The sequence below is a fragment of the Agelaius tricolor genome, unplaced genomic scaffold, assembly GCF_023055355.1.
Source record: "Agelaius tricolor isolate 1412-34295 unplaced genomic scaffold, bAgeTri1.0.p SCAF_19, whole genome shotgun sequence".
Lineage (NCBI taxonomy): Eukaryota > Metazoa > Chordata > Aves > Passeriformes > Icteridae > Agelaius > Agelaius tricolor.
In genome coordinates, this window is record NW_027269279.1 from 7,518,154 (window position 1) to 7,544,719 (window position 26,566).

The 26,566-nt window shown below is 39.2% G+C and overlaps 1 protein-coding gene across 1 annotated transcript in view; it reads left to right on the forward strand.

Annotated features, from left to right (window-relative positions):
- Nucleotides 1-22,517, forward strand: part of DNAH3 (dynein axonemal heavy chain 3) — a 55,658-nt gene extending 33,141 nt beyond the window's left edge. Inside the window, exons 42-62 of the mRNA XM_071444109.1 lie at nucleotides 84-187; nucleotides 1,244-1,538; nucleotides 1,998-2,177; nucleotides 3,213-3,336; nucleotides 3,416-3,572; nucleotides 4,016-4,159; nucleotides 4,699-5,365; nucleotides 5,471-5,636; nucleotides 5,969-6,185; nucleotides 6,717-6,899; nucleotides 7,803-8,001; nucleotides 8,967-11,108; nucleotides 12,084-12,309; nucleotides 12,677-12,921; nucleotides 14,294-14,410; nucleotides 15,202-15,356; nucleotides 16,098-16,265; nucleotides 17,066-17,208; nucleotides 17,763-17,967; nucleotides 19,202-19,339; nucleotides 19,513-22,517. Coding sequence (XP_071300210.1) covers nucleotides 84-187; nucleotides 1,244-1,538; nucleotides 1,998-2,177; nucleotides 3,213-3,336; nucleotides 3,416-3,572; nucleotides 4,016-4,159; nucleotides 4,699-5,365; nucleotides 5,471-5,636; nucleotides 5,969-6,185; nucleotides 6,717-6,899; nucleotides 7,803-8,001; nucleotides 8,967-11,108; nucleotides 12,084-12,309; nucleotides 12,677-12,921; nucleotides 14,294-14,410; nucleotides 15,202-15,356; nucleotides 16,098-16,265; nucleotides 17,066-17,208; nucleotides 17,763-17,967; nucleotides 19,202-19,339; nucleotides 19,513-19,866 — 6,329 coding nt within the window. The 3' untranslated portion in view covers nucleotides 19,867-22,517. The remainder of the gene's footprint in view (nucleotides 1-83; nucleotides 188-1,243; nucleotides 1,539-1,997; nucleotides 2,178-3,212; nucleotides 3,337-3,415; nucleotides 3,573-4,015; nucleotides 4,160-4,698; nucleotides 5,366-5,470; nucleotides 5,637-5,968; nucleotides 6,186-6,716; nucleotides 6,900-7,802; nucleotides 8,002-8,966; nucleotides 11,109-12,083; nucleotides 12,310-12,676; nucleotides 12,922-14,293; nucleotides 14,411-15,201; nucleotides 15,357-16,097; nucleotides 16,266-17,065; nucleotides 17,209-17,762; nucleotides 17,968-19,201; nucleotides 19,340-19,512) is intronic.
- The last annotated feature ends 4,049 nt before the right edge of the window (nucleotides 22,518-26,566 follow it).

The window sequence follows — 26,566 nt, forward strand, 5'->3', positions numbered from 1 at the left end:
GGAAATCTCACACTAAAATTAATGAAGTTTATTTTTATAATTTAATCAGTGGGTTTTCCTATGTTATGTTTTTCAATTAACAGGGAGTGTTTATGACTTCTATTTTAACAAGCGTGGCCATGGGCAGTGGACCATGTGGACAGACTACATCACAAAGGAAGAGCAAGTTATCGCCCCGGGGGCTAAGGTGCACATTGCTATCTTTATTATGCAAAATAATTATTTGACTAGATAATTTAGAGGTATGAATAATTATATTAAGTTGTTTGATGATTGCTTTGCAACATTTCATTAGTCTCTGTGAGCTCCCTTTCATGCTTTTGTCTCAATTCTGGTACCACTAACACTGGAAGTTCAGCACTGCAGGTGCACATGGAGCCCTGAGGTTGCCTGGTGGTTAAAATTTGGGTTCTGCTTTGTTCTCTGACAGCATTTGATACTGGGGAAACCACGGTGGGAAAAAGCCAAATCCTGAATTTCCATTCCTTAATTTCTGTTTTCAGTGGTTGATCTCATGATATTGTACTATGAATTATTCAGAGAAAGCAAGCAAAGAGACTGGGATGTGGGGAACAGTACTGAGAGTCCTGGATCCCCTCCATTTCCAAATAGGGGCACTCAGATTTTGATGACAGCTGTGAACTGAATGGAAGGGAAGCACAGCAGAGATCTGCAGATCAAATTTCAAGATAACTTAAGCTTGTTCAACTTTTCATTCCACTGTAGTTACCATTGTCTTGTCTATTAAGTACTTGATAGATGTACTTAATAAGATGGCATTTCATTCTGCTGCCAAAAATCTTTTCTTGATATCAAAGCCACAGCTGCTAATTTTAAGTAAAAAATGATGAAGAGAAAAGAATTTCCATACCAGTGTTCCTTTCCCTTTGCACAGTAGGGGAACTGAACTAGGCCATACTTAACTCAATAGTTCTCCAGGCTTTATTATTTATATTGTCTGTGAACCATGATATAGGTAATACTGGTTGTGCTATTGATTGTAGAAGCCCTGAACAGGAAGTGGGGCCATGGTATTTACTAGAACCTTGTTATAGCTTAGGTTTTCAGACAATAGAACTTTTTAAAATGCAGAACTTTTAAAATGCAGAACTTTTTTAATAGAACTTTTTAAAATAGAACTTTTTATGTGCTACAGGTTCCTGTAGTTGCTTGCAAAGAGTCATGTTGATTAAGGTATTAGATGTTTGATTTTCATGTTTTATTTTACTTTCCTGTGTAACAGGTATCTGAGCTGATTATTCCAACAATGGAAACTGCCAGACAAATGTTTTTTCTTCAAACATATGTGGATCATAATGTCCCTTTGCTTTTTGTGGGTCCCACTGGCACTGGAAAAACAGCTATAACAAACAACTTTCTACTGAAACTTCCAAAGGAAAAATACATCCCGAGTTTCATCAACTTCTCTGCAAGAACATCTGCTAACCAAACCCAGGATATTATTATGTCTAAGCTGGACAGGAGAAGAAAAGGATTATTTGGACCTCCAACAGGGAAAGAAGCTATAATTTTTGTGGGTAAGACATATTTATTTCATTTTAAAAAAATAATTCTTGCTCTGGTTTTAGGCAAAGGAAGTGGTTCACCAAGACTAGTAAATCTGGATTACCTTAGTGCTTTTTTCAGGCATCCAGAGAATTCTGGAATCTCCTGAGCTGGAAGGGACCCAGAGGGATCTCCATAGGATTAGCACTGCCCTTGCTGAGAGGTTTAAGTGATGGTTGTCTTCAGAATAGTTCTTAGAGTTGCAGTGGGACATGACATGAAATAAAACCAAATCACCAGCCACACTTAGTTAAGCCATCACCTTAATTACGCCTGTGAGGTGTAATGGTATTTGATTTTGGTTAGTTCAGTGGGCAGCAGGAATAACAACACACAGCCTTTTTCTACCTCTAGCACAGTTATTTTTCCTTAGAAGAAAACTGAATTCCCAAACACTGAGGTTTTTTACTCAATGTCTGTGTTCTCCATAGATGACCTAAACATGCCTGAAAAGGAAGTGTATGGAGCCCAGCCAGCTATTGAGCTTCTCAGGCAATGGATTGATCACGGGCACTGGTACGACAGGAAGGATTCATCCCACCTCAGTATCATAGATGTCCTGCTTGTCACAGCTATGGGTCCCCCTGGGGGAGGCAGGAATGACATTACAGGTAGGAAATACATTACTATGGCAGGTGGTTGTCTAGCAGACTGAAATTAAGGAGTGGGTTCAGGTTTGCTGATGGCAAAATCAACATTTATCTACAACTGATGGATCTACAGGTGCATTCACTGAGTGGGTCATTCCAACTACAGGTCTGTTATGTTCAAGTTCTAATCTGTACCTCTACCAGAGGGAGATTAATCACCATTAGAAACAGTTTTTAGAGTTGATTAAACTGTGAATGACAGAAGTTATTCTAAAATTAGTGATGGAGATTATTTCTGGTTTCTGTTATTTGGAAAAGGGAGGGAATACATCTGCTTGCCATGTCTCTGGCAAGTCTCTTCTGAAATTTTATCTCCTGCTATTAAGGTAGGCTGCTAGGCTGCCTGCATTTATTTACAGGAATGTTACCTGCAAGTCCATGATTCCTGTCACAGCACCATAAGGGAGGTTATATTTTCTAATGAAAAAATTATGTAAATAAAAGCCCTAATGTACCTGCAGCTTCATTATTATAGGTTATATATAGCTGCATTGTTATAAGGCACTTCATGCTACTTGGCTTCTTATAAACACTGTGATACAGGTATAACTGTGTGTGTTCTGAGGAGGCTTTATGAAAATAAGTCTTCTGATACAGCTAAATTTCTAAAATTTACTCATGTGTAGACTGATTCTTTTTAGGTGAAAGCCAATAACAAAATGCTTGACTTTGTAAAGGTTTTACTATGTCATATCACAATCAAAAGGCTGATGTGAGCTGAAATTTTAAATTGGGTAATAGCCTTGCAATGATGATTCATGTTTTACATATTCAAAACAGTTGTTTTAAGTTAAATACTTATAGAAAATGTAGTCCAGTTTATATTTCTTTTGCTTCACTGCTAGGGCAAAAATTTGCCAGAAACAGAATCATGAAGCTGGTGCCAGATTCAAATGTTTTTTAATGACAGGCAAACCTAGAAGAAGAAAGCTGAAAGGTAGAAAAATATTTGACCATTTAAATAAATCTCTCTGCATCCTTCTGTGTGTGTTCCAGGACGCTTCACACGGCACTTGAATATTGTCTCTATCTGTGCTTTCAATGATGACATTTTAACCAAGATTTTTACTGCAGTTACTGACTGGCACTTCAGCAATGGCTTTGATGCTTCATTTCTAAGGTAATGGGATCAATTTACTTTGTCTTTTCCCTGTGATTTATCTGCAGAAGTTAAAATTGTATTTCTTTTCCTTCTTAAGGCTGGGTAAGATGATGGTCCAGGCGACGTCGGTGCTGTATAAATTGGCAGTTGATAATTTTCTCCCAACACCTTCAAAATCCCACTATGTCTTTAATCTACGGGATTTTTCCAGGGTTATTAAAGGAGTTCTGCTCTGTCCACACACTCATTTGCAAGTAAGTTGTAGTTTCATTATATTGATGTAGGAGAGAGCAGTGAAAAAAGTTTATTTTTATAATACATGAACAACAGTTTCAATAGATTTACAGAGTTTAAGATTAGAATAGTCCCTGAATTCCTTGTTATGTATTTTCTGTCTGTCTCTGAGGGAGAGAGCTGTCATTTTGTTAATACTATTTGATTTGATTCAGTAGAGAAAAAGTGCTTTGACATGAGAGTCCCAGTTTGTGTTGGCAGGAAGGACAAGATGGTAACTAGGTGAGGAATCCAGTTAAGTTAGCAGATGCTGGGCCATGTGCTGAATGGCTTGGGATTGAAAGATTCCCACTGAGTTTAGTGCAAGGTGTAGCAAGGTCCAGATGGACATTTCTAACCTTTTCTCTTTGAACAAATCCTGCCTGAGCTATATTTACCCATTCTTTTATATTTTCATTTTCAGGATGGAGATAAACTGATCAGACTTTGGGTTCATGAGGTTTACAGAGTTTTTTATGATCGCTTGGTTGATGACGATGACAAGAATGTTTTCTTTCAGATGGTACAAGAGACAACATTAAATAGCTTCAAGCAGAACTTTAATAAGGTATTTTTGGGTAATGTGCTGGGAGCAAGATGATACTGATGCATTTTCAGAAATACTTAAACATTGAGATTAAATCAGTATTGGAGGCATTTTGCAACATTTTGATCAGTGAATTTAAAAAGTATGGACCATCTTCTATTCAGCATTGAGTATTCATATCAGAATGATTCATAACTTCTGAGGGATTCTGTGTTAGTAGAGAGGACCACCTGGAATGGAATGAATATCTTGGACAGCATTTATCTGTGCTTTTACCCAAGATAATTACTTGGATGATCCAATGGGTGTAGTGGGTACCTTTCTGAGAAGCCTTTTTAGAACTATCCAATATTTGACAGCAGTATTCTCTGTGAGGTATGCATATATGGAAACCTGCATGTCAACCTACAGTATTATTTTCCAGATGAAGGTTGTAACTAAAACATGAAAAGCATTGCTTTCTGCAATATTAATGCTATGTAGATAAGGATTATTACAACTTTAAGGAAAATAATTCTCTAACAGCTAGAATTATCTGTTGATTCTTGTCTTTTTGCTAGGTACTGAGTCATCTCTCACCTACTGGAAAAGTCACTGATGATAATATTCGTGCTCTGTTCTTTGGAGACTATTTAAAGCCGAGCAGTTCTGTCAGAATTTATGATGAAATCACAGACCTAAAGCAGCTGACAAGCGTGATGGAATACTACCTTGAGGAATACAACAATATCAGCAAGGCCCCCATGTCCCTGGTCATGTTCCAGTTTGCCATTGAGCACATCTCCAGGATATGCAGGGTACTGAAACAGGACAATGGACACCTGCTGTTGGTGGGTGTTGGCGGGAGCGGCCGGCAGAGCGCGACCAAGCTCGCCACCTTCATGAACTCCTTTGAGCTCTTCCAGATAGAAATCACCAAGTCCTATGGCATCAGTGAATGGAAAGACGATATTAAACAAGTCATGCTGAAAGCAGGTGTTGGTAACAACAATGTGTCCTTTTTGTTCTGCGATAATCAAATAAAGGATGAATCGTTCGTAGAAGATATCAACATGCTTTTAAATACTGGGGACGTGCCTAATATCTTTCCAGCGGATGAGAAAGCTGAAATTGTTGAGAAAATGCAAGGTGCAGCAAGGATGGAGAACAGGAAAATTGAAGCCACGCCCCTTGCTATGTACAATTTCTTTATTGAGAGGGTGAAGAAAAATTTGCATATTGTCTTAGGTCTGTATATAATGTTTCTTAGAATGTTTTTATTTAGGTTTATTTGTTTTTCTGCTTCCTAGCTGCTAAGAAACTTAGGTAATGATCATGTTTTTATTTTTGCAGCCATGAGTCCTATTGGTGATGCATTTCGGAATCGATTACGCATGTTCCCTTCACTGATAAACTGCTGCACCATTGATTGGTTCCAAACCTGGCCTACAGATGCTTTGGAAATGGTTGCTAACAAGTTTTTAGAGGATATTGAGCTCAAAGATGACATTAGAAAAGAGTATGAGTTCATTTCTCAAGAAACATGTGAAGCAAAAGTTTGTTCCCTTGCCCCTTGTGCCCCCACTGTATTTGATCTGTCCTTATAAATGGACAAAGCTAAGCCAACTCTGGGATTTCAGTGCAAGTCAAAGATACTGAGACATATGTATCTGATGTTTTTGAAAACCACATCACTCTTTGAGAAGAGCCCATAATATTTCTAATAATGGGGAAAATACATTTCTGCCTTCCCTAACACTAATATGACTTCATAAGCTTAGAGTAATTTTTTGAGAATTGACCTAAAGACAGACTGTATTTTCAAAGTAATGTGGTAAAATTTCCCCCTAGGGTTGTGTCAGTGTGCAAATATTTCCAAGAAAGTGTGAGAGACCTTTCTGTTGGCTACTACGCGACACTGCGCAGGCACAACTACGTGACACCAACTTCCTACGTGGAGCTGATTCTCACCTTCAAGTCCTTGCTGAACAGAAAAAGGGAGGAAGTTGACATGATGAGGACTCGTTATCTTATGGGACTTGAAAAGCTTGAATTTGCATCTTCACAAGTAAGTTTCAGATGAAGATGCTGAATATGTGCCATAGGCATACTTCAGTGTGGGGTCTGTGTGGTTGAAACTTACAAAAATAAAATTTATTAATTTGTTCTTCACTATATTCATGATTCTATTGATAGCTTTCTGTAGAAAGCCTGCAGGGAAAGTTAGATTTCTGCTTAGTAAGTTGAAGAAACTGTGATTTCTACATTTGGATTATAGCTCTTAATAGAAAACAAAATTAAAATGAAGGTACTCATTAAATGTTGAAGGAATAAATATTGTAAATTTAATTATTTTCTTAAAATCTTAAAAAAGAAAGTGTATTGCATAGATGATGATAAATATACCTTTTAAAATCTAATCAATTAAATGAAACAGCTTATAGCAAAAATAAACTAGAGAACTAATTCTTTGGATCAAATGTCCTTTTTAGATTGTATTACTATAGGGGTTTCCTATCTTTATTCCTAAGACATCAAGATACGAAATGCATGCAATGTTTGTACAGATTTCTTCTTGATTTCTTGTTGTATTCATCAGGTTGCAGACATGCAGAAAGAGCTGACTGACCTTCAGCCTGAACTGATTAAAACATCTGCAGAAACAGATAAAATGATGGTGAAGATTGAAAAGGAAACAGTTGAAGTAGATGCAAAAAAGGCAATAGTGTCAGCAGATGAAAAAGAGGCCAATGATGCAGCTGCTGTTGCCCAGGGTATTAAGGTAGAGCACCAGGGCTTGAGCCTGGAGCCGGATGGGTTCCAAGTAAATGGGAGCTGTGATGATGTGATGATGTGTTAATGGGGTGAGCCGAGCTCTTAAAGTAACAAAATTGCAGATGATGAATGACACTCCTAATAGAAACACAGTAAATTCAGGCTGTTTGGAGTCTGACTGCATCTCACAGTCCTGCATAGCTTCCCTTTCTAGTTCACGTTCCAAAAGCTCTATAGCTCTTATTTCTCTACTAATATATTCTCATTTTCAGCAGATTGAATAATGAGTTTAACTGTTTCCAGACCCAAAGACAGTTAATTTAGAGTTAGCTGAGTTAATTTGGCATATGCTGCATGTAGTCCTATCAGGAATAACTTTAGAGGTAATGCCACAGCCAGATGTCTGTAACACAGAATTTCCTGTGGGAAGCCTCAAGATTCCTCAATATTTTTTCTGTAACTAGTTGGAAATGTCAGTGATATTTAATATGGATTATTGCTGAGATCAGAGTATATGATAAAGAATTTAAGCTACACAGTATCCATTTTTCACCTGATCAGCACTGTAAATTTTAAATAAGAACAACTGTATCTACTGTATCTAGTATTTATTCTAATTCTCATTGCTAAACCAGAGAGACTTTGATCTTGAAAGCTTGTCTGACTTTTTCAACTATCAGTTCAGTTTATGGAAGTTACTAATTTATCTACAAACCTTCCCTCTTTAAACTGTGCAGTCAAATTGTGCAAGCAGTTTTCTCTCCTAGAAACACAATGTTGTGAAGAGTCTGGTTAATGGGTATTGAAGAAGAGAGAAGGTTCTGCGAGGCTGTGCTCTAGTGGGGTGATCAGGCTGCAGGCCTGGTACTGGCTGAAGGTTTTTACAGCTTTCTGCCCAATGTCTTTGCAGGACGAATGTGAAGCAGACCTTGCAGAGGCTATGCCAGCTCTGGAGGCAGCAGAGGCAGCTCTAAACACCCTGAATCCTTCTGACATCACTCTTGTGAAATCCATGCAGAATCCACCTGGTCCTGTCAAGCTTGTCATGGAGAGTATCTGTGTCATGAGGGCAGTTAAAGCAGAGAGGAAACCCGACCCCAGTGGCAGCGGTAATGACACAGCTTTTGTTATTCCTGCCCCAGGAATGGGTGGGTGCTGCTGTGGTGTGCTGGTGAGGTTCTTCTGGCATGAATGCAGCTGTGTGCACTGGAGGTGCATTTTGCTGGCAGTGACAAGTACACTGAGTAGTGGAGAGCTGCTTTTGGCATGCTAGCATACTGCCCTTGCCTGACACTGTTGTACAAGCTTTGTAAGTATGATCCCAGACACCAGCACAAAGTCATCTCTTCAACCTGCTTTGACCCAGCCTTGAGATTTGCATTGCCTTGAGGAACTCTGGGTGCTGGAGGTATGCTGTGCACCATCTGCCCATGTTTCCCCTTGTAATCCCTGCTTCCAAACTATCTGTTGTGCTGGGAGAGGGAATTCTAGTTATACCTCTGCCATAGGTGATTATTCTAACAAGATTTTTCTGTGTGGTTTAATGTTGCTATTGTGGGATTGCACAGGATTTGCAAGGTAGAAAAGAGTCCCTTTTCTTTCCTCTACCTTGTACCTATACAGTTCAACCCTTCTTCTACCTATACCTATACAGTTCCACCCTTCTTCTACCTATACCTATACAGTTCAACCCTTCCTAATTAAAAATAAGAATTATACAAATGCCTTTCATCCAAAATTATTTTATCTAGATGAAGAAGGAATAGTTCTACAGTTACTGATTTATCTAATAGATGATGCTAAGAAAGACTGTATAGTAATTTGTTTCCCTTAATGTGCTTGGTTGATTTAGAATTAATATGCAGTTAATAAATATGACATTGGTTAGTGATGCTGAAGGTCTTGTATTAATTCCTTTAGGTATTGATTTTCCCAAACTATCTAATAGTCTTTGCATAGTAAAATTCCATTGCCATATCATTGATATTAATTCTTCATACTATGTTTCAAAGTATTTTTTTTCAGTTTGAACATGCCTGTATTGAGCCTGATTTTAGTCTTATTTGCAATATAGGTAAAATGATTGAAGACTTCTGGGGGCCAGCCAAGAAACTTCTTTCAGATATTAAGTTCCTTGACAGACTAAAGACATACGACAAGGATAACATTCCTCCTCCTATAATGAAGAAAATCAGAGAAAAGTTTATGAATCACCCAGATTTTCAGCCAGAGGTTGTAAAAAATGTCTCATCTGCCTGTGAAGGCCTCTGCAAGTGGGTGCGAGCCATGGAGGTCTATGACCGTGTGCAGAAAGTGGTGGCCCCAAAGCGCGTGCGCCTGCAAGAGGCCGAAGCCATCCTGGACGTTCAAATGCAGAAGCTGCAGGTGAAACAAGCAGAACTCAAGGAGGTTGTTGATCGCCTCCAAGCTTTGCAAGATGAGTTTGATGAAATGAATAACAAAAAGATAGAGTTAGAGAATAATATTGAACGTTGTTCACTAAAGCTTGTGAGAGCTGAGCAGCTGATCAGTGGTCTGGGTGGAGAGAAGGACAGGTGGACAGAAGCTGCACGGTTGTTAGGAATTCAGTACATAGACCTAGTAGGGGATGTGCTGTTGTCATCAGGAACTGTGGCTTATTTGGGAGCCTTTACTGTTGATTATCGCCTACAATGTCAAAAGCAGTGGCAGGACCTGTGCATTGAAAAGAACATTCCGTGCTCCAGTGATTTCAGCTTAAGTAATACATTAGGGGATCCAGTCAAAATCCGTGCGTGGCAGATTGCTGGACTGCCAGTTGATTCTTTTTCCATTGACAATGGTGTAATTGTTTCTAACTCAAGAAGATGGGCTTTAATGATAGATCCTCAAAGGCAAGCTAACAAGTGGATAAAAAATATGGAGAAAACTAACAAGCTGTCAGTTATCAAATTCTCTGACACACATTATGTGAGGACATTAGAAACTGCTCTTCAGCTTGGGACACCAGTCTTGCTAGAAAATATTGGTGAAGAATTAGATGCTTTCTTAGAACCTATTTTATTAAAGCAAACATTCAAACAACAAGGAGTAGAATACATGAAATTAGGGGAAAATATCATTGAATATTCAAGAGACTTCAGGTTTTACATGACAACCCACTTAAGAAATCCTCATTATTATCCTGAAGTGGCTGTGAAAGTTTGTCTACTTAATTTCATGATTACACCTTTGGGTCTTCAGGACCAGCTTCTTGGAATTGTAGCTGCAAAGGAAAAGCCTGAACTAGAGGAAAAGAAAAACCAACTCATTCTAGAAAGTGCAGCCAATAAGAAACAACTAAAGGAATTAGAAGATAAAATTCTGGAGGTCCTTTCCCATTCAGAAGGAAACATCTTAGAGGATGAAACAGCAATTAATATTTTGTCTTCATCCAAGGAGTTATCTGCAGAAATCTCTGAAAAGCAACAAATTGCCTCTGTAACTGAGAAGGAAATAGATTCTACTCGAATGGGATATAAGCCAGTTGCTGTTCATTCAGCTGTTGTCTTCTTTTGCATCTCTGATCTGGCTAACATTGAACCTATGTACCAGTATTCATTGATTTGGTTCATTAACTTGTATGTTCAGTCTATTGCTAAGAGCCTTAAGAGTGGACGTTTACAGGAGAGAATTAAAAACATAACTGACCATTTCACAGTGAGCATCTACAACAATGTCTGTCGCTCACTGTTTGAAAAGGACAAGCTGTTGTTCTCCTTCCTTCTAACAGTAGGCATTATGAAGGGAAAAGGCCAGATAGATGATGCAGTTTGGCGTTTCCTCCTGACAGGAGGTGTTGCTCTCGATAATCCTCACCCCAATCCAGCTCCAGACTGGCTGTCTAACAAATCATGGGCCGAGCTCGTTCGTGCATCTTGCCTGACCAATCTGCAGGGACTAATGGAACATGTCAGAGACAATTCTTCCAAGTGGAAGCCAATCTATGACTCTGTCAGGCCCCATGAGGAAGCCTTCCCAGATGACTGGAACTCACTGACGGGGTTAGATCGCATGGCTATTCTTAGGTGTTTGCGACCTGACAAAATTGTCCCGGCAGTGCAGACCTTCATCGTGGAAAACATGGGAAGAACATTCATTGAACCACCTACATTTGATCTTGGAAGAAGTTACAGTGACTCAAATTGTTGTGCCCCTTTGATTTTTATATTATCACCTGGTGCTGATCCTATGGCAGGTGAGATTGGTATTAAAAAAATCCTTTTTTGTCTGGTTAAATGTCACTGAGTCTGACTAAACAGTTAATAGTGTAAGCCCCCTCATTTGATCTTTAAATGTCTTTAAAGTACAATACAGCAGTGACGGAATATCAAACACTGGCATCTGCCCATATATAAACAACAGTAGTAAAATTGTTAGGGGGTGGAGTGAAAGTAGTGGTGATGAAATGTCTCGGTCTCTGAGCAGCAATTTGGGAATCTAACAGATTGAAGCATTCAGACCAGTTTATAATTTGTACCTGCATTACAGTTCTTTCAGTGGGTGTTGGAGGTTTGCCCCAGTCTTTATTGCAACCCCTCCTGCAGTAAGTTTCCTCCCTCTCAGTTACTAATTAAATGCTGTATAGGCCACACTTAAAACCACATTTGTTGGATGTTCTTTAAAGTATTACCACCCAGATTATTTTTAAATCTGATTTTCTGCCAAAAGAATTGTAATATGGAGCCATACCATAAGGATGTATTTCCAGAAAGTACTGATTTTGATAGCAAAGCTGAAGGTCTATTTTTAGCCAGATGTAAAGATCCAGTTTGCAGCTCAACCCCCAAAACAATTGTACCCATCCAATAGAGAGAGTTGAGGGCTGTTGTGCAGCCTGGAACTGAACATGTGGGGCCAAAGAAGAGGTCAGCCATTTAACCTGGCTAGTTTTTGGGTTGTTTTGTTTTGTTTTTTTTTTTTTTTAATTAATACCTTATACCCCTAAATTTTAGTATAGATGTCTCAGAGACACAGTGACTGATACAGCACATGATACTACTTCTGGGTTGTTGAGGTGGGGTTTTTTTGGTGTTTTCTTTTTTTTTTAATTGAGTAAAATATTTGTTCATTTTTCTCCCTTTAATTACATTATAAAAACGATGAACATATCATATTCTACTTTCTAATAAACTGTGTATTTTTTTTGCATGTATAAAACTGGCCATCACAGGTTTGCTAAAATTTGCTGATGATGTTAGTATGGGAAGCTCAAGCGTTCAAACAGTTTCACTGGGCCAGGGCCAGGGCCCAATAGCAGAAAAAATGATTTACCAGGCTATTACTGATGGAACCTGGGTAGTGTTACAAAACTGCCATCTTGCAACCAGCTGGATGCCTGCCTTGGAAAAAATCTGTGAGGAAGTTATAGTGCCTGAGAATACCAATGATAAATTCAGGTAGGAGTGCTAGTATTTTGCACTTTTTAATGTGAGCATTTTCTGTTTGCTGAAGACACTACTAAAAAGAAATTAAAATACTTCTGTAAGAATGCCTGAGGATGATATTCATATAATTTACGTGCAGTGGTAAAAAAAGATCCATAATTAAGAGGTCATCTTTTCTACCTGTCCAATATAATCTACTTTATGCCTGCATTTTAGACCAAATTTAGATGTTATCTTTATAGTTAAGCAAGTAGTAAAACTTATTCTCTTTAAAGAACAAGATACAGGATTATATTATTGATTTTAAAATTATTATTATTACTACTACTCTTACTGTTATATGATTTTTTAATAATGTGCTTGTCAAACTTCTTTTTAGGTTGTGGTTAACTAGTTATCCATCAGAAAAGTTTCCTGTTAGCATCCTCCAGAATGGCATCAAAATGACAAATGAGCCTCCAAAAGGTGTCAGAGTGAACCTCCTTCGCTCATACCTGAACGATCCCATCTCCGACCCTGTGTTTTTTAAAAGCTGCCAAAAGCCAAAAATGTGGCAAAAACTGCTTTTTGGTCTTTGCTTTTTTCATGCTGTTGTGCAGGAAAGGAGAAACTTTGGCCCACTGGGTAAGTTTTAGATTATTTTGCACTTAATTTCAAAGAAAAAATTTGTGCTTTTGAAATGCATTGCTGGAGTCTCTCTGTAAAAAGGCAGTACTGTTAATTGTAATACTGTTAACACTATTACAAGAGTGCAATCTGCATTGCACAGAGCATCATAAAGTCTATAAGCTGTTATTTGCAGGGATTCTTATTCAGCCAAAGCTACTTTTGAAGCTATTAAAAGTATTACCCTGGGGAAGACTAGAAACTACTATTTTTCCAAATTAATATATTATACAGTAGTTACATGAAATTATAGCTTACTAAATTATTAAATTATTACTGTGGTTCTTAGTAACAATCAAATTCAGATCTGTTTTAAATTTTTATAATTAAAACTATGCCTTCTATTCTGCTTTTGTTACTTACATGCATACTTTATTTTATCAAACCTAGTGCATGTATTTACTTGGTGTGACACAAATCTATGTAGCTGCAGTGTGTTGTTTATAACACAGCAATGAAAAGATATGTATTCATAAGATTTGTACTTCAGCTTTTTCTGTAATCTTCAAATATGTAGGAAACTATAGAATTTCTGTATAGCATAGAAATGTATGGACTTAGAGAATCCATTTTTATAACTATATAAAATTTATGTTCTGCCCTTGTGTAAATGAAGTTCTCAGTCTTCTGTTCAACTGAGTCTCTCTTCCTCGTAACAGGTTGCTGTTAGGAAATACTAAATTTTGACTGAAAGCCACTGTCATTATTTCAATAGTCAGCTGTTTTAAACAGCACTAAACTTCCAGTATGAAGACACTGATTTATTGCTTTAGAGTAAAACTGAATTTTCTAGAGGCCATTTTCTAATGTAACATCTACTGCTAATGTGACCAACTATCTGGGTGAAGAGGGATAGTTGCATCAATAGCCCTATTTTTGGTTTGCACTAAGGATTTAGGTTTTCTGAAGGATTCTTTCTTCTGGAGTATGTTCCTGTTTGTTTGTCTGCTTGCTTGCTTGTTTTGTTGTACTGTTACTGTGAATCTGCAAACAGTACTACTGTTACTGTCATCTGCAAACAGTATTAATAGATGGCCAGATTAAAAATTGAAATCAATAAATGAATTAAAAACTCCTGTTCTCATTGTGTCCAGATAGCAACAGATTAGCTTAAAGTACCAAGCAGGTAAAATACAATTTTCAGGATATTGTGATGCCAAATTAGCTTATGCTTAATAAACAGCCTCGTATATTCCAGGCTGCTTCTAGACTATCTGGCAGTTGTATCTCCAGCTCTGTAGGAGCCATGCAGTACCAACACCAGCATTTCCTGAGCCCAGCTGTCAGTACATTGCACCACTGCCCTGTGTATCTCTTCTGAATTGAACAGGTTGGAATATTCCATATGAATTCAACGAGTCTGACCTCAGGATCAGCATGCAACAGATCCAGATGTTCCTGAATGAATATGAAGAAATTCCATTTGAAGCTCTGACATATCTAACAGGTACAGACATTACATCCTCTCACATGCGTTTGTTGACTTTGCTGAGCACTTTGAGCTGATACACTGATAAACTGGTGAGTTCTCAACAAATTGAGTGGTTTTACTGGCCTTCCACAAACAATGTAGTTGTCATTGGATGGATGTTGGAGTTGGACTGCAACTGGAGTTGGATCCCAAACCCTCAGATGTCACTGTTGTTTTGACTTGTATATGGCTACAATTACTGATGGCCCTGCAAACCTCCTGGTCTTTGCTTCATGCTCATCAAGTAAAACCATAAAACCATGAGCCTCTGGTTCACCTTTGCTGATCAGTGTGAGACTGACACAGGAAGGCTTGGGGCTTCACCAGAGGATGTGGTAACACTCAGGGGTTTAAAGCAGGAGGTGCTGATGTGTGTAAATAACTCAGCTGCTGTGGCTATTCTGTTCTCTCTCTCCAGGGAGACAAGCTGCTTTTTGGCACCTGCTTTGTCACCCTTGTCATTCTTGATTTTTGTTAATATTATGATTAGCTTTATGAAAAAAGAATTTTGGGACATTTTCATAGCAGTTTCTCAGACCAACTGATAGTGTTCCTTAAACCTTTCATCATCAAGACACATAAATTTGGCTCATAGATATTCAAGTGTCTAATTTCCATTGAATCAATTGAAGTATAAAACCTAAAGACTTTGGAAGATCTGGAGCTTTGAAGCTTCAACTTACTAGAGTTTCACATTGTTGCAAAACATTTTTTATTTGTTCATTAATTTCAGTTTTTTTGTCCTGGTTTTCTTTGTCTTTTTCCAGGGGAGTGTAACTATGGAGGCAGAGTGACAGATGATAAAGACAGGCGTCTTCTCCTGTCCCTTCTTTCCACAGTCTACAACAAGGACATAGAGCAGGAGAAGTACATGCTCTCAGCTGGGGGTGACTACTACATACCACCACATGGCCCCTATGAGGTGAGGGACAACAAGTGTGAATTCTCTGAATTATTGGGGAGGAACTTACCTACCCTGTGCTTGGATAATGCTGAATATGACAAATAGAAAATACACCCCATAATATCATAAAGCCATGCCAGAATGTATCTTGTGTATGAAATATGAATCTGGTACTTAATATCCGCAGTACCCCAATGGGGATGTAGAGATCATCCAGTACTCTGGCATTTGTTGATGAAGAGAGAAGCCACCCCTGTGCAGGTTTCCAATACAGTTCTAGAAGGCCAACAGGAGTCAGGCTGCAGGAATTCACATGGTACTTCTGCACTTTCTCGCAACCAGTCTGACCCTGAAAGCAGCAATCAGGAGGAAGAGGTGGAATGGCATGTGTGTACTCAATTTCCATTCTCTTTTTGCCTTCTAACAGCTGCACAGAGATAATGAATGTGCTCAGATCCCACAGTTGTAGAGATGACACATCCAGCATCCTTCTGTGACTCCTACCAGCACTCCTTGGATATTTCTAATGTGCTTTCCTTTCTCTTGCCACTTACATGAGGGTGGTAATAACAACTCCTCCGTGAGTTTTTGAATCACTCAGAACTTTTATATTTATCTCTGTGGAGAGTCAGTCAATTCCTGTATGTGTTTAACAGGGAACTACCATCTTTAGTTGTAAATGGGAAGGTTCTGTCCCAGTTGGATCATTTATGTCTATCACAGTATATGATGTCTGGTATCTGAACGTTTGTTTTACAGTCCTACATTGAGTACATACGAAGTTTGCCAATTACAACACACCCTGAAGTGTTTGGGCTTCATGAAAATGCAGACATCACCAAGGATAACCAGGAGACCAACCAGCTTTTCCATGCAGTGCTCCTGACTTTGCCTAGAGAAGCAGGAGGAGCTGGCAAGTCCCCTCAGGTAAGTGGGGAAGGAAGATCAAGTTGCACTCTGGAAAGGCCCTTTCCTGGCATGTCCTAGGCCTCAGAGTAATCCAACACCTCTCATCTCATGTCTGTAGCTCTGGGAGTAGATGTGAATGTCCCTGTAGAGAAGCAGATGGATTTGGCATAGCACCTTTAAAGATGGAAGATACCTTCATGACTTTGCACTCAAATAGATTAATACCACAAGTCCTGGCAGCTCAGTTTACTCAGGCCAAATCCATGCCCCTTTGGGATATGGATAAATAACCTTTCAAGCCTCTCAGATTTGACATCCTATATTTTATACACAAGTGGATTCTTGAAAAGTGGAATTGATGGAGCCTCATTTCCTGCAGAGTTGTCTAGTGATCATATTCTCTGATGTCTAATACTCTCTAAGTAAAGCTTCTCTTGTGGCTGGGTTATTCATGGGGTCTTCCCCTTATTTTGCTCATGCTGCATGCTTTGTCTTGTCCTTCACTGTGTCAGAAATAGGATTGTGCTTGTCTGCTCTCCTGCCTGTCTCCTTAGAAAACCTTGTTGCAAATTAAAAATTACTAACAAATTTAAAATTATTGAGAAGGAAGGAGCAAGCAGGCACATGCAGAGACAGATAGGATGATGCTCAAAGTGAGTAAGAGCATAAAAGCACTGTATCTTTAGGAAAATGGACTAAAATACCTATGTGGTTATACAGAAAAAAAATAAAATCTATAGTGGTTTATGGAATTTATTCAATAAAAATAGGAGGGAAAAAAGGAATATTTGTTATTCACTGCAAACTTGTGACTTCAGGAAGTTGTTGAAGATTTGGCACAGGACATCCTATCCAAACTACCAACTAGCTTTGATATGGAAGAAGTGATGAAGGCATACCCAGTACTTTATGAAGAGTCCATGAACACAGTTCTTAGGCAAGAACTAATTCGATTTAACAGGTATGGCTCAGTGTTTTGTGTAGTACTTCTTAAACTGAAATATGCTTGTTTTCATTGGTGCCTTATAATACATTTTTCTTAACATGTTAGATTCTGCTTTGGATGAATCTTTTAAAAAGACTTGAAAGCTGCAGCTGACTACTGAATATAGCAATAGTACTTGTATTCTTGGAGTATGAACTTAAATCACATTTGGGTATGTTGTGCTGAGGTAGAGCAGCCTACTTTAGTCTTTGTGATACCCAGGCCCCAATATTCACAGAACACTATGACAGTGAGTGCTTCAAGCTTTAAAGCTCTTGTCACTTGTTTTCCCTTGTCTAGAATGAAAGTTTTCACTGTATTTTATTTGGACTTGGAGTTTATTTGTCTGTGTGTCTCTCACTTGTTTGATTTTCTAAAGTTAAGTAAGAATTTTGATAACTACAGGTGAGATAAGGAATTTGTGACAGGATATTTACCACCTCTATCAACCCTTCATTCAAGGTGGACTGAGGGGTTTTTGGCCAAGTAATAAGAAGTAAATAATGACAATTCCTTTATTTTCTCTCAAGGCTTACTGAAGTTGTTCGGAGCAGCCTCATTAATATAGGGAAAGCCATTAAAGGCCAAGTGTTGATGTCTTCTGAGCTTGAAGATGTTTTCAACAGCATGCTAATGGGAAAAGTGCCATCCATGTGGGCTGCCAAATCCTATCCATCCCTGAAGCCTCTGGGGAGTTACGTGTCCGATCTCCTCTGTCGCTTGGAGTTCTTCCAGGTCTGCTCAACTGACCCTGAGGGGTCTGGGGAGTTGTGGTTGGGAGCTGGATGGGGAGAGGGTGTCAGTGCAGTCCTTGCCCAGCAGCCCCTGGGTGGCTCCAGGCTGTGAGCTGCTCACACACACTCCTGCCCAAATACACTCTGCATTAGCAGCACTGCAGTCAGCTGGGCTATTGCTCAGGGTGAGCTGGGAGTGTGATCCCTTGGTGCTAATCCAGTGCTGCTTTTGGTGGTTTCTATCCTTGTATTTCTAGGAGGTTCATTTTGGTTTGAATAGGTGTCTTAATGACTTCCTTGCTGAAAGGACACTGAGCTGGGTGTGAGAATGCTTTAGAACCACTGCATAACAGGCACTATGAAATTTCATATACGTGTCTGTAAATATCTTTCAAGTTTCATAAAATGTGACACCACTTTCACACACATTTTGAACAGGTAATTTTATTTTTAACTTGCCATTTCATTATTTCCCTTGCACTCTTAAAACTACTTAAAATTCTGGGTGTACCTTAAATAGTGAGCTACTGAGATGTAGTGAAACCTCATAGAAGTCAGGAGAGGAGAAAGCTAGGAAGAAGTGTCTGAGATTTATAGAAATGGCAGAGTTTCCTGTTTGCTGGATCAGAGCATTTTGACTCCAAATAACCTACAGTAGTGTGAAGACATTTTGACCTTGTTTTGCTTTTTCCTACTGCATTATGTGGACAATGTGTGACATCTTTGTACAGGAATGATTTCCTCTGCTAAGATCTGATGTGTAGGCTGTAGTGAGGGCCCTCACAGTGATCAGTGAAGAGATATTGATCAGTGAAGAATGGAAAAGAATTTGGCCTCTTTTTCATGTTAGGAGATTGGTGTTTACAAGACTGAAAAAGAAAGTATTTTGATGAAAGTGTCCAAATTCAATCACTTTTATTGTTTTTAGAGGTCACTGTTTAGACTAAACAAAACATGCTTATGCTACTTTCTGAAATTTTTCTCAGTAGCACTGAGTTCTGGTTGTTTCAGAATGAGTGATTATTTTTGTTGCCATCCTAAAGAATTGACTTCAATGATTTGTTGTCTCTGAAAAACAAAATTGATGGAAAGATGCAGAGGGTCCCATCAAGGCTTAGATCTCATTGTGCTGTTTGAGGGAATCTGAAAAGACATCCTTTTCTGGTGAATTGGCACAGTGAAGCCACAAATATATTGGATTTTTTCTTACATTTGTTTTTTCTCTCCTTATTCAGGATTGGGTTGACAAGGGGCCACCCACAGTCTTTTGGCTCTCAGGATTCTTCTTCACTCAGTCTTTTTTGACTGGTGTTTTACAAAACTTTGCCAGAAAATACACCATCCCAATTGACCACATTGGATTTGAGTTTGAGGTAAGAAAAATGCAGAAGAATTTTGTTTTTCTTGAACAGCTTGAAACATGTCCTAGGGCAGCAAGAAATACAGTTTTCAGATGAAAAGGTATTTTATTTAAAGGAGCAATTTCAGACTGTCACAGGGTTTAGTATACTCCAGATAAAATCAAGCAATGGTTTAATCATTCCAGGTGATGAAACAGGAGCACACAATGGAGAAAATGCCAGAAGATGGGGCTTTTGTGAGAGGCCTTTTTTTGGAAGGTGCACGATGGGATAGAGAGTCCTTGGTAATTGGAGAATCACTACCAAAAATCCTCTATGATCCTTTGCCCATAATATGGCTGAAACCTGGAGAAAGTTCCAAGTTTCTTCATGAGAACATCTATTCATGCCCTGTGTACAAGACAAGTGAAAGAAGAGGTGTCTTATCCACCACTGGGCACTCAACCAACTATGTCCTGTCCATTGAACTCCCTTCTGACAAGCCCCAGAAACACTGGATAAATAGAGGTGTGGCAGCCCTGTGCCAGCTGGATGACTGAGGGGGTGCAATATTGGGATTGTAAAGATCTGCTTTACTCCTCAATGGCTGCATGGCTGGTTTGTTGTTTTTTTTAATGAAATCGGGCCTAAAGAGTTTTGATGCTGATTTTACTGGGAATCTACTTTGCAACTCTTGCAAAAAGATTTTGGATTTGTCTACCACTTCTGTGTCTCAGGAGTATGTAGGACAAGGAGGGGGAGAGATGAGAATATTCTGTTGTCAACATATGAAGCCAATCCTCCTATCCTCAGATAGAATGAACTCCCCAAGCTGTATTATAAAACTGTAGTCATTCCTTGATGATGTGTCAGAATTTCCATGGAAAACTTCTCCACAGCACGTGTATTGGGAGCTGCCATTTCTCAGAATAGTATGCTTGTACCATATAACTTTTTTTTTTTTCAAAATTATTTACCTACACATTCCAGGTACCTGATGCATGGAGCTGTTTTCTTTCTCCCATAGTCTCACTTCCTGCCAGCAGCCCAGCCCCACACAGCCCCCACTATCTCATGGGGTTAGATAAAGACAGTTTAATAGGGAAAGCAAAAGCCATGCACACAAACAAGGCAAAACAATTAATTCCCTGCTTCCTACATGCAGGCAGGTGTTCAGCCATTCCCAGGAGAGCAGGGGCCCATCACATGTAATGGTGACTTGGGAGGCCATCACTCCAAATGTCCCCCTCTTCTCCCCCACTTTACACACTGATCATGATGTCACACAGTCTGCAATGTCCCTTTGCTCATTTGGGGTCACCTGTCCTGGCTGTGTCTCCTCCCACCCTCCCAGGCACCCCCAAATTCCTCCCCAGCCTGGCAGTATGAAAAGCAGAAAAGGCCTTGGCTCTGTGCAATCCCTGCTCAGCAATAACAAAAACATCTCTGTGTTATCAACCCCGTGTTCAGCACAATCCAAAACACAGCCCATACCAGCCTGAGTGAGGAAAACTGACTCTACCCCAACTTCCTCATCTTGCTCTCTTGCGTGTTGGACTGATAACTGCCTGAAATTTTGTACTTGTTTAAGCCCTTTCATCAGAGTAGCTCAAAGTAGCTTGCAAACATTAATTAAAAATAAAATAGCCCGAACATCTTCAAAGAGCTGTGCAGTCATTAACTAATCCCCACAGCATGCCAAGAAGGTACTAAAGATGCATCATTAGACTTGTTGTGTACACAGGACAAGAGAAGCACAAAGATCAAGGCAAACATTTAAAAAAACATGCACTAAACAGACATCCACTAATTTGGGGTCTTGTATTTTTTTTTCATTGCCCAAATTGCAGCATTTTAATGACTTGCTGGAGGCCTCACACAGTCAGAGATTCAGCCATCTTTTGGCAATTCCTGCTCCAAGCATTGAGTGATGCTGCTACAACTCCTTAAAAGACACAATTCTTGTCATAGGAATTTCCCTGTTGTGTTGTCCTTAGGTGAAAACAGTTCATTATTGTTTTATTACCACTGGTTTGTTTTGTGCAGATATTCACAAAATAGTAACTGTTAAGAATGGTAGTGCAAGGTCAGGCAGAAGTGTTGGGGGTGTGTTGGGCAGTGCTGCTCTGCAGGAAGGTGCACAGGTAAACAGCAGCTCCATGCACCACACCTGACACCTCATTAACAGTCCAGCACCAGGCATTGGTATGTGGGAGTAGAGCAAAGATGTCAGGCCAGGACACCTAAAGGATATTTGTTTTAATAAAAGGGACAGAGATGTGCAGGTGTTTCAAATTACTGAGAGGAAGAAACTACTCCTAACAAATTAGACTAAATGATATTTGGCACTTATACCAAAATTAAACTTGTTTATGAATGTTACAGCACACTCATCCAAACAGACTACAGTTTTTAAGAAGAGAATCATGTTTCAGTAGATCTATAAATAAACTAATTAAAATTGGTCCTTGACAAAAATTATTTTCTTAGACTTCATGAGAGATACTTTGTAGTTTTCATATAACTTAAATTAACAGAAATGTATTACACATTTTAAAAAGCATGATTACTGTATTCTTGAGTGTGCATCTAATTGTTGTAATTGCATCAACAGTTCAGATCACTAATTAGGTGACTGTGGTGTCAGAGATCACAAACCATCAGGAGCCTCCTCGTGCCTCCTCTGTGTGCAGGCCACAGGGGCAGGACCTGGCTGTTAAATCCTTCCCTATGGATTGATCAGCTCAGTCCCTGCTCTCAGAAGGATCTTTCTGCTCAGACTGGTGACACCTCACCTGCTGAAAGGGAGGCTGAGCCAACAACAATTAACTCTAAAATGAAGGTTTGTCAATCCTCTTATAGATAATACCAGTCTTGCAAACAGTCCTCTAAATTAAACCATTTTTAAAAAGTCAGATTCACTAACTAAATTATATTTTATGGAGATCAATTACTTTTAAACTTAAAAATCTGTGTACCAGATTACCATATGGGTTGCTTGTTAACCCCTTTTTGTGAACAAACAGTAATTGATAGTTTATTAAATGACATAGTTGTGGTTCTTGTGAATATACAGTGACTTTGCTACGACATGTGTGCAATGTCCTTATTACTGTGTTGATTTTCTAAATGCTGCCTGTGTGCTGATGTTTAGATTTGACATGAAGGCATCTCTTGGAATGTCAATAAAGATGTATTTTAATCTTTTGCAGACAGGATAAAAATGACATAGATAAGAGAGGAGTCTGTGAGAGAGGGCTTGTGCATCCCCTTCCCAGGGATCAAGCATGGCTGAGCTGCTTTAGCTGATGATTACAGCACTACATGATTTCCTAGGCTGCCCTCCCTAGTACAGAAAAAGTAATGGAATTTACTGTCAAGGGATATCTGTCTTAAGAGATAATTTTCTGTACTTTGAAATGAGCTTCCCAACGTTATTTCCTTAGCATTGTCTAGACCTTCCTGGAGAATGATAAACTGGCTAAACATTAGAATTCACAGCCTTTCTTGGCTGAGATGCATTTAGAAAAAAGAAAAAGGCAACTCAGCTGCTAGTTGGACATGATAGAAATGTGAAAAATTTTTGGACAAGTACCTTGTAATAGTAGTATTAGAATCCTTGGATTGGCAGGTTTAGAATTTTCATTTCTTAATTAGAAGCACTCATTAAATAAGCCACAAACCCCACTTGTAATTAATTCAAACTGCAGATTTACAGCCTTGTTAATAACTCAAGGCAGATGGAAAAAATGCATTACAGAGCAAGAGGTATTTTTCCCTTAGCAGAGATAGATTTCCAGCTAGGCATGCTGTAAAACAGACAGGGTTTGTACATTTTTTTAGGAGACTGAAACCTTCCTCTTATCTATACAAAAATTCTTTTTAGAAAGTACTACCCCTGTGGATTTTAACACTGCTGGGCTGTTAAATGAAAAAGCAGAAGACAATAAAAGACTCCAAATTCTTCCACTTATAGCTAGAATATTGTGACTTATAGGATTAGAGTTACTAGTGAAGGTTGCAGGTCTCTGCTCTAATTATCATTCTTGGAAATGAATGTATAGGTGTGATCAAGTAAGTGACCTTTCTGTCTGTGGATAAAAGAGGGAAGTTACTGCTACCATTTCTGATGGATACACAGAAGGGCCCAGGAGAGGGAGGTCCAGCTTGCCTTATTTTCTTCTTCCACCATCTGAAAGGTATTACCAGAAGCAGCTGGTATTAGTGGGAAGGTGGATCAGGTAACCTTCCCTGTTCTGGTGCTGTGATGCTGCCCTGGGGAGCTGCTGCAGCAAAATGAGCATTTCCTCACCCCAGACCACATGGAGAGGGACATTCAGTGAGGAGGTGCCACATCCATCTTCTTAAAAGGTTGTGTGCTTGCTAATGTTAGTTGTAAGTGCACAGCTTCATAAATGACAGCCTTAGTAATGATGGATTTAGGGACAGAACTTGCAGAAAGGAGGTGTTATTTAGGTATTCAAGGCCAGATACTGTGTCAACAAATTATCACTGCCTTGCCCACCAGTGGGCTTGCAGGAGAGTTCATGCAACTGACTCAGGGCTTTTATTCCTGAAGAATATAAAGTTAATGTCATCATTTTCTTGTAAATTATTCTAAAGCATCTCCTAGGGTGATGACTAGGGTGATAAATTGGAAAATGAGAGTATTTACTGGAAGGGGAGTAAGAGAAGGTTCAGCAAGTACAGGACAGAGTGTACACTGTGACTGGTGAATCCAGTGCATCACAAATTCTGCAGAAAGCAGAGGCATTTTAGGACAACCTGTTTTTGCAAGTAAAATTAATGTGCAGGAATGACATATTGTGCAATCATTGGGAAACTTCTTGACAGAAGTTTAAGGGCCTTGGCTCCTAATACAAGAGAACCAGCTGAGATGTCTCCCTACCTGCTGGACTGAGTTGCAGATGAATTTTTTTATGAAACTCCCTCAAAATCGTAATTGGTCAGTTTGACCTCCAAAATCAAAGGACTCTATTTAGATTCTCCTTTCCATACTGACTAACTGAGGCTATGAAAGAAAGGGTTTGCTCTCTAGACTTGAAAAAAGAGCTGATCTAATCCTTCCTTCAGCTGAACAGCCTGAAGTGTTAACAAATTTCAGTTTTTGCCTTCTGGTGATGGAGAGTAATGAGGATGAAGCACCAGTTAATAATTTTTCAAACCCTTTGAATAATTATTAGGCTGTCTAGCATTATAAGGCACCTCAAATAATGTGATGCTGCTACTTGCTGGTTTCTCAGTTAAGAAAGTGGATACTCATTTGAGTTACTTGAGGGTATTTTAACCTTTTAAAAATTGCTTCTTTGCATTTTCCTTCAGAAGTAAACTCAAACTCCTGTTGTTATTTCAATTTGGTGTAAATCTTCTGTAATTTTAGGGCTGTTCTTTGGAAATAATCTACATCTTACAGTATGTGCTTAGGAAAGAGTTGTGACTGTAACACAGACAGTAAATTTAGACTGCTCATTTCCATGGCTGTTTATTCACCTGATGTGTCAGAGCATCAGTACCTTCATTAGTCACATCAACTTCAGCAATTCAAAAGATTCAAATGATAGTTTAATGACAAAGAGTGAGCTTAAGCTTCCATTCAAACCCCTTGCCTCTGCACATTTTGGCTGGGCTCAGTTGATGCATCCCTCCACTGGTGTATCATAATCAGGATATCAGATTAGTCTGTATTTAGACTTCTTTCAATGAAGAATTAAGCAGTGTGTGCAATCATGTTAATATTTTTTTCTTTTTTTAATGCAATTCCCTTTTTCCTGGGCTAAAGGAGTTTTGTTTTGTGTCTTCCTGGCAGCAGTAAATTTGCAAATATTCCACTGACAGAACAATGGCATTTTACCTGTTACTCCCCACATGAGGCATTCCCAGGAAATAATTATATGGGAATAGAGACCTTTGTGGACTGGAGCCATAGAGGGTACTGAGAAATTGGGCTAGCCACTGCCTGTCATGCTGATTCACTCTTCTCATTGTTTTCTTATACTTTCTCATCTGCTTGTACTTTTTTCCCTCTTAAAAGTGCATTCTTTGGGGAGGGGCTGTCAGTCTGTTCTGCACAGGACCAGTTCTAACTTACTTTTCAGGTAGACAGCAATATTTCTTTGTCATTGTTTATTAGAGCTTGGAGAGTTTTGAATGACTTGGTGAGCTCAGAAACGAGATTTCATTGATTTCTCCCACTTTAAAAGGAAATCATACACACATGCACGTCAAATTTGCTTTTTTATTTTTTTTAAGCCACTATTAAAGTCAGGCTGGAATAGGTTGTCCTTTCAGTGTTCTGGACTGTGCCTAGGTAGTGTCCAGGACAGTGTGGCTCTTGTCCAAGCTTGGTCTCACTGGTATTTCAAGCCTGAAGGATGGAAGACTCCCCCAACTTCCCTGAAGAGAACATGTCAACAGCCTGGTAAAGTCAGAGGACTGCAAAGGAGCCAAAACAACTGGTAGGCCATGAAAAGAAAATTAATTTCATTTTACTTCTATTCATGAGGCACCTGGCAAACAGAAATACCCCTCAAATTTAGGAGACTTGTAGATACTTTCTTTTACTAAAGTTGGGGTTCAATCCATAACGTAAGAGTTCAAAACTAACACTAAAATTAAAATAATTGTTGAGAAAGCCAGTGTGCTGATTATGCTGAAAAGCTGACCATGTGAAAACACACAGTGAGGACACCACAGCATCCTAAGCTTGTTCCCATAGTGATACCCTGAAGGCAGAGTTTTCAGCCAGTCCATACATGGGAACCTGAGGAACCCAACACTGGAATGTTTCACTCAGAGTTGTGTAATAGCATTCCAAACTTTGCATTTCCCATTCACACCCTCTCCAAAGGAAGAGAGAAAAAAGCTGACATAGAGAGTCTAGGCCACTCCTCTGCAGTTTGCAAAGGAGTAGTGGCACTTCTGCTGTGTCTTTTCTACTGCCCAGAAACAAAACTTCCCCATAAGGGAAGTGTGAAACTGGAGCTCTCCTCCAGGGACAGCAGGCAGGAAGGAGGGCAGGTGCATGGTGCAGTGACTGCACTCTCACTGGCATTCAGAAGCTCTGGAGGAACTGTGCCTTCTTGACTGTCCCAGACTTCCTTGATTTTGGCTGACCTTACACAAGGCACAGTCCTGAGTCACAAACAACTGAGCACAGAGACCCCTTTTGCAGATAAACAGAGTTTGAAATCCTACTGCAGTTTGTCCTGATGTCAAAAGAATCTTTGTATCACAGCTCAC